The following is an 8,410-nucleotide window of genomic DNA, read 5'->3' as shown; positions in this document are numbered from 1 at the left end:
GAAAAAAAAATTGAAACTATGGGTATTTTGTGAATTTCCTTTAAAAAGTGGATTATTTTTGTAAAAAATTCTCTATAACATTCATTTTTATGTTTTAAGTAGGTCCCACTTAATTTTCATAATATTTTCCATTTTGTAATAAAATTAAGCCATTCAACACTAGTTTTTAAATATTTCTATATTCATTCAAAAATTTAAACTAAGTCCCACCTACTCTACTATACACTCATAAGTGTTTGTAAACAGGTCACTTACCAACATGGATTATCATCACTTATAATTATTGGAGTTGCTACATCAGTCCATTTTTTAAACCATACAGCTTATCTAGTATTAATGGTTACTAACTTCTTTCTAACCTAATTAGGAAGAAAGCTATAAATGCAATGAAGTGAGAAATGGAAAGTTACAAATGGACACCCGAAAAATAAAACTTTTGTCCAATAAGTGTTGGTGTTAGGTGATTCAACCAACTTGGCATTTATGAGACCATCACCCACCATAAAAATCCATGTTCCACAGACTGTGTGTCTAACATATGCTACTAGTAGACACTGTTGTAGAAAATAACAACAACAAAAATCAACACATCGATCCTAGAATGAACAATATTGGCATGGAAGTTGAAGAGACAGTAAGAGAGTTGAGACAATACTTCAAAACAGGAAAAACAAAAAGTGTTGCATGGAGGAAAAACCAGCTCCAAGCTTTACTTAACCTTGTCCATGAAAATGAAGATGCTATATCTAAAGCTCTTTACCAAGATCTTGGAAAGCACCCTGTTGAAGCTTACCGCGACGAGGTTATCGTCTTCATTTTTATCATGCATGTATTTTCTTTAAACCTGTGTTACTGAGTTCTTGAGAGGTTGGTTACTTTTGTAGATTGGAGGGGTGGAAAAATCAGCACAAAGCTCCTTGAACAGTGTTGAAAAATGGATGGCTCCTAAAAAGGTTGGTTCTTCTATTTCCTCATGATGCATAACTCTATATGTGTGTTAACTTATTTTCCATGTTGGTGCTGCTAATACTGCACTGCAGAGCAGCATGCCTCTTCTTTTCTTCCCTGCAAAAGGAGAGTTGTTGCCGGAACCACTTGGTGTGGTTCTTATTTTTTCATCTTGGAACTTTCCGATCGGTGAGTCGTTGAATATTCTTCTAGAATGCTTTGATTATTCTTGTCATACTTTGGTGTTTTGACATATAGTGTATGCAGTGTTGGCATTGGATCCAATAATTGGGGCAATATCTGCTGGAAATGTTGTTCTGATTAAACCATCAGAGCAAGCTCCAGCATGCTCTTCTTTTCTTGCAAATACTCTTCCTCGCTACTTGGACAGTAACGCCGTCAAGGTCGTTGAGGGTGGAGGAGATGTCTGTGAAAAGCTTCTGCTACATAAATTTGACAAAATATTCTTCACTGGTATAATTTTTCATAATAACAACCAAATTCGGATTTTCTATTGTTAACCGTCTCAAACACTGATGCGGTCCATATAGTATTAGACAGTTTAAACCTACGGTTAAAATTTGAACCGTCTGATTTCAATATATCGACAATCAATATACTGAATGCATGAGTGTTTGAGATTGATGACAGAAGGCAATCCGAGTTCATTTCCTTTATGGTTTGATGGATTTATTTTGCTTATAATCTCAGTTTACAAACTGAACTTTTTTGTCTAGAATTATTTCTACATGGTGTATGAAATTTTCAGGAAGTCCACGAGTGGCAAGCATAGTTATGACTTCTGCTGCAAGAAATTTAACTCCGGTGACTCTAGAGCTAGGTGGAAAATGTCCTGCTATATTTGATCACCTTTCCAATCCTTCAGATTTTAAGGTAACTCACATGCCGGTATTGCGGTCGCAACGTAGAAATTTTTGTCGTGTGCAAACACAATTGTGGTTTTATCGACTGTAATTTGAGACTTTGATTTCAAGGTTTAATTCAGTTTTTTTTTTTACCAAGATGGCAGTAAAAAGAATAGTAGGAGCAAAGTGGGGAATCTGTAGTGGACAAGCATGTATAGGAATCGATTATGTGCTTGTTGAGGAGAAGTACTCGTCTGAATTGGTATAATCATTGTACATTATAAGCTGTTTTTACTCTGAAGTCTTAATTCTAATGGTAACTTTTTTTTTTGGTTTTCTTCTAGATAGAACTATTGAAGAAGTTTGTGAGAAGATTTTATGGTGATAACATGGTAGAGTCAAAGGTACTCTCAAGAATAGTAAACAAACAGCATTTTCAGAGATTGTGCAATCTTCTTAAAGACCCTCTTGTTGCTGCTTCAATAGTTCATGGTGGTTCAGTTGATGAAGCAAACCTGTAAGGATAGTCTCTGACTCTCCTCCTATAATCTCTATCCACTAGTTTTCTTTTTCCACTATTTCGCGTAGTGCGTGTTTAAATCTACGGCGAGTTTGACGAAATCACAGTAATATTGTGATTTTGTTGAAGATTAAAAGTGTGAAATTTACTAAAATCACAATAACACAACATAATTCTGTCAATTCACCATCAGTCCAAACTTGCACATAGACATCCATAAAACGATAAACAAAGCAAAATCAAATGGACAAGTTTGCAATTAAAATAATCAGTTACTTTCAAATTTGTCAGGTTTATTGAGCCAACAATCTTGTTAGATCCACCACTAGATGCTGAAATCATGACAGAAGAAATCTTTGGTCCATTTCTTCCAGTGATCACAGTGAGAATCAGCAATCCATACTCATATTCTCAATTCTCACACATAATGTAACAACTTTATGGACTCTTAACTTGTCATTATTACAGGTGAATAAAATTCAGGAAAGTATTGAATTTATAAACTCAAAACCAAAACCTCTTGCCATTTATGCATTCACCAAAGATGAAACTTTCAAGAGAAAGATTGTATCAGAAACATCCTCAGGAAGTGTCATATTTAATGACACACTGGTTCAAGTAATGTTTCTCTTACCTCACTTAATTTTCATTTTATGAAGCAGAGATTAATGTAAAAGATGTCTATATAATATTCTCTCTCTCTCTCTCCATTCTAAAATAGTGTCATTTTATTGTATGTGCAGTTTTTATGTGATACACTACCATTTGGAGGTGTTGGACAGAGTGGTATTGGTAGGTACCATGGGAAATTCTCCTTTGACACATTCAGCCATGAAAAAGCTGTAATGCATAGATACCTTTGCCTTGAAATTGAGCCAAGGTATCCTCCATGGAATAAATTTAAGCTAGAATTTATCAGACTGGCATACAGGTTCAACTACTTTGGACTAGCACTACACATGTTGGGCTTGAGAAAACAGAACTAGAACAATTCTTCAATCACAATGCTTCTCTATCTCAAATATATGTTGAAAAGCTTCAAGTAGTAGCTTCAGAGCTACCACCGTGTGCTTAGACGTCTTTTACCGCAATTCCAAACATGCTATCATTTTATTTGCTTAAGTTACAAATATCTACCTGTGATTGATTATTCTTTTAACCATAGTTATGGTGGATTATGTTAATTCTATGTGTCTCTTTGTTTTTCTATTGTGTTACCATATAGCATCTTAATCTTTGAACTCTCTCACCCTAAATTAAGGTTTGTTTTGGCTATATGCTAATTTTTCTTGTATAAGAAACATCAGATTCAGCGCGGTGGGTTTAATTGAGTAGGGGGTTGGGGGATTAAGGGGGTGGTGGAGAAAAAGAGTTTAACAATTTGTTCCTTGTGTATCTATGCACTACTTGCTAATAAATAATATATTTGATAACTCACCTACATGCATATTACCCCTTCACCTAGAGTACTAATACTAACACGAACACGAACGGACCATTCTGTTACATCGTCCATGCGACAAAGGGTGTAAAAATCACTTCTTTAGCACACCACTACTTAGAGTAGGAAACAGTAAAAAGGCATGACATAAAATCATTAGAAAGAAAATCAATAAAAAGGACCATTTATCAGACATGCAAGTTAAACACAAACAATAATCCGAGTTTGTTTCCTCATATTATCAAATGAGAGGTAATTCCAATTTACAGGAGAGTTACGCGTTTAAAGGCATCCTAGTTTCTCAAAATGCCTTTCTCCACTTCATATTTTTCCCTTTTGGAAGGATAATCCTCTATTCTAATTTTGTGAATTTATTACCAGTTATTATACTTTATCATCATGGAACCACCACCTTGTCTCCTTGGGAGATCTTCCATTTCTACAGTTCTTTACATAGCGGTCATTATCTTCAGGGCGTTGCTGTAGAAGAGATCAAGACAATTGTTAAGTAAATTGATATAGAAAACCAACGGATGATATATCACCAAAAGATGCACACACATGGTTACGTGTGCGTGTGTGTTTGTGTACTGAAATCATCCGGAAAAACAAACGAACACGTTATATGGACATTAGATTCACACCTTCACAGTTGAGCTTGAAAGCATTGAGAGAATGCTGATGCATACAGAACTAACAGTCATAGCAGGGGACCATGAATCATACAATATATCTGCATAATTTCATAAAGCATATCAAATGTCAGCTCAAAACCAAAAAGCAGACCCTAATCAATCATGTTTTTATTTTAGCCTGCCTTCTCGTATATTATACAAAAAGAAATGAAACTTCAGTGATTTACTCGCACAAAATGAGAAATTTATCTATTATGACAAAGGTAAATATCCCATCATTAAATTACAAAACAAAACGGTTAAAGCTGAACTATTTTCTACCAAGTAAAGACACAAGCTACGGGTTCTGAACTTCCTCCCCCACAATTAACCTGACAGAATTATTTTCAAAACAAGATATTTTGTCCATGCTACCATAAAAATATAAAGTGATTGATTCCACTCATCAATACCTAGACGAGAATGGCTTAAATAAACAATCGAAATAACACTAACAGCGCACTCTCTACTTTCATTTCCACTTTTTGTTGTCACCCTTAATTCCATCTCACTTAATATTGAGAAAAACAGATAGAAACTCTGCATAAAATCAAGTAGCATTTGTCTGATAAGCAAACAAGAGAATAGAAAAGGGTTTATAGATGAATCTTGACAAGCCATGCCATATAACTCTAAGAGAAGCATACATATTTCATTAGAAAGTTTCTTAAACATTTTGAAGCATTAACCCCCAATGAATCCTCCCAGTAATAGATAGGAAGAAACAGATAAAACAAAAGAAGCAATTACAGGCCAAAACTCAAGAGAAGTTTTTATGGTTTCTGGGAGTAAAGAGTAATACACACAGCTGATCAAAACATTACTTGAGATACAGAAACTAAATATGTGCGTGAAAAAGAAAGTAGTTTAGGAAGTTGGGTTTATCATTCCTGCACGGTGATTATCCAAATTTAGACCTAGTAGCTACAGAGACAATTTTATGACTTAGAATGTTTAAATATTTTCTAAAATGAAAAGAAGACTTTCATGCATAGAAACATAGGAAAAACTTATGGGAGACTCATCATGCAAGCTTTCATTTACTCCTCGTGCATATCATATTATCAGACCTTTCCTATCTCCTACTCAGTTCCGCTTCAGATTCAGTGTCAACATATTCAACAAAAATCAAGTCTTATCCCACTAGGTTGGTTCAGCTACGTGGATCAATGCAAAGCATTATATTCTATCAGAAATCATACTTTTATTCAAATAATTGGCCTCTCTTTCTTAATAGTTTCATCTATAGCTTTTCTTGGGCTTACTTTGACTTTAGCAATTGAGCTATCTTCCATTTGATATATTTTCCTTACTATGAAATCTACAAGTCTCCTTCACACATGCCCAAACCACCTAAGTCGATATTAAACAATAGTTTTTTACAATAGGTGCTACCACAACCCTCCCTCTAATGCTCTCATTCTTAATCCGACCTAGTCTAGTATTTTCATTTATCCAGCACAACATTTTCATTTCCACTACACTGAGTTTACTCTCGTGTTGGCCTTCACTGCCCATTGCTCAACACTTTATCCTATACAACATTGTCAAGTCTAGTATTTTCATTTATCTAGCACAACTTTTTCATCTCCGCTACACTGAATTTACTCTCGTGTTGGCCTTCGCTGCCCATTGCTCAACACTTATCCTATACAACATTGTCAGTCTCATAGATGTGCAGTAATATTTTCCCTTTAGTTTGAGCAATACCTTTATATTCAAAGTCAATTTACATGCTTTTTCTAACAAAATTTTAGCAACAAATAATAAACCTGAATGTGATGTGATGACTTAAAAGGAAGCTGGGGGCAATGAAGAAACATTCACCAGATAATAACAGTAAAAAAAAGTGGCAGAAAAGATGATACAGACAAGCCATTAAACACTAACACAAAAAAAAACGCATTGAAAGTTGTGCTAGAAAACTCTCAAAAAACACAATATACAAAAGGTAATAAAAAACATGGGAATATCTTATGAATTTGAGTAAATGTTAAAATTTTCACAGTACCTTGCCAAAGTTTTGTGTCTATCTCTTTCTTTATATGCATAAAACTATATTTGGGATCGTATTAAGTTTAATGATATTTACAATGACAGAAATAAACACAAATTTGTGAAAGATTGATCTCTAAGGAATTGTTCTCCCTTAAAACAAAGAGTAAATAGCATACCTAAACAAATATGCCCATTGCTATAGATATGTGGATGCATTGGAGCCGGATTCATAAATATGACCTGTGAATAACCATCCATAACAAAAGTCATAGTAAAACTAGCCACAAAAATGGTGAAACCGTAAAGAAAAACATCAATCCAACGGCTTATTAACAACCTGTGGAGCTTCCATTGGGTAATGCTCCGGGAAATCGACCTGAAGCCTGTAAGTCTCATTAGCATAAAGTGTCCCAGGAGCACCAACTACTTCAATAACCCACCTTTGAGAACCAAAATAACAAACCTTCAATTATTAAAAGAGAAATAATATTTCGACGCACAATGTTAAGAGTCTCACATCGGACAATATATGGCCTAAACATGTGCTTATAAGTGGAGGCAAGCCTCACCCTACAAGCCGGTTTTGTAGGATTGAGTTAAGTCAAACCACACATTCTTAACATTGTATCAAAGTCTCGTTTAAAATCAGGTGGACCACCTACTATCAGGTTTCCGCTATCAGGTCACCCGCCATTTATTTCCATTCTCTAGATGTCAAATCCTGGGCGTAAGGGAGTGTGTTAAGAGTCTCACATCAGACAACGTATAGCCTGAACATGTGTTTATAAGTGGAGACAATCCTCACCTTACAAACCGAATTTGTATTTTGTAGGGTTAAGTTAAGCCATATCCCATATTCTTAACACACGATGGTTAGCCTATCTATTTCAAATATGTGGTTAATCATGTTCGGTGAATGGTTAACGAATATAACAAAGTAATTGAACACAATTAACTGCGATTTAGAGTATTGTTAACCACAAATGTCATACGTTCAATTCAAACTTACGTGCATACATATATCGATTAATCATACAAATTGTGCTTAATGAAGTTCAAAATTGAGGTTAAATACGTTCGATGGACGGTTAATGAGTAGTGACACCGTCTTATATTCATAACCATTCACCAACCACATATTTAAACTGAAAGTGCGTAAACCATCCAATTTATCAAACCAACAACATCAACAAACCTAATAAAAAACAAAACTTGAAAAGGGGAAAACAAACCTAAACCCATTAGCATAAAACCCATTTCACCAATTTCAAAAATTAGGCAAAAACAAAGTAACACATCAATCAAAATAAAAAATTGTGATGCATTAATTAGTTAGATAAATAAATACCTTTGGAGATTATCACTAACTTTGTAGTTGAAACCAGCAGGAGGACTAGCCTGCCACTCGGTGAGTTCTTTCTGAAGCCTATTGCAGGCAATCTTACTGAGATTCTGAACAACATGAATTCACACAAAAAAAATAATCAAAAAAAAGGAAAAAAATGAATTGGAAAATTGGAATGAAAAAGGAGCAAACCTTGCGAGAGGAAGTTGAAGAGCTAGTCATGGTTTCAGAGAAGCAGCATTCGATTTGGACGGAAGAGAAAGTAACTGCAACTATGCTTTACTGCGTCTTTACCCCTTTCTTTTTTTAATTATATCTTTTCTACAATTTTTTATTATACTTTTATTCAACGAATTTCAAATTTTTATTTATTTCAAAAATAATAATAAATACTAGTATTTATTTGAATCTTAATTTATTTAATTTTCAATTAATATTTCAAAAATAGCTCTTTATATTTTATTATTTTACATTTTAAATATATTTTTAACAAAATACTAATTAAATATTTTAATTATTTATAGATTTTAGATAAAATACATTGAATCAAGAATGTATACTTATTATATCTGTATGAATTTTATTTAATATTGAAGAATTATTCACTCAATAAAGAAT

General features: G+C 34.0%; 1 protein-coding gene and 1 pseudogene across 1 annotated transcript; one reads left to right on the top strand and one right to left on the bottom strand.

The window, feature by feature from the left end:
* The first annotated feature begins 378 nt into the window (after positions 1-378).
* On the top strand, positions 379-3,518 carry LOC127074638 (aldehyde dehydrogenase family 3 member F1). The gene is made up of 10 exons (XM_051015972.1): positions 379-802; positions 885-953; positions 1,041-1,137; positions 1,216-1,422; positions 1,718-1,842; positions 1,972-2,076; positions 2,159-2,331; positions 2,626-2,716; positions 2,803-2,952; positions 3,078-3,518. Exons 1-10 carry the CDS (start codon positions 539-541, stop codon positions 3,318-3,320), a joined length of 1,524 nt encoding a protein of 507 aa, XP_050871929.1. The 5' UTR covers positions 379-538; the 3' UTR covers positions 3,321-3,518.
* A 425-nt stretch (positions 3,519-3,943) lies between these two features.
* On the bottom strand, positions 3,944-8,115 carry LOC127074639 (probable ubiquitin-conjugating enzyme E2 16; annotated as a pseudogene).
* Positions 8,116-8,410: the final 295 nt, after the last annotated feature.

This window comes from Lathyrus oleraceus, chromosome 4 (genome assembly GCF_024323335.1).
Source record: "Lathyrus oleraceus cultivar Zhongwan6 chromosome 4, CAAS_Psat_ZW6_1.0, whole genome shotgun sequence".
In the NCBI taxonomy this organism is placed as follows: domain Eukaryota; kingdom Viridiplantae; phylum Streptophyta; class Magnoliopsida; order Fabales; family Fabaceae; genus Lathyrus; species Lathyrus oleraceus.
The sequence above is the reverse complement of the archived record's forward strand: the minus strand, read 5'-3'. Positions and strand labels throughout refer to the sequence as shown.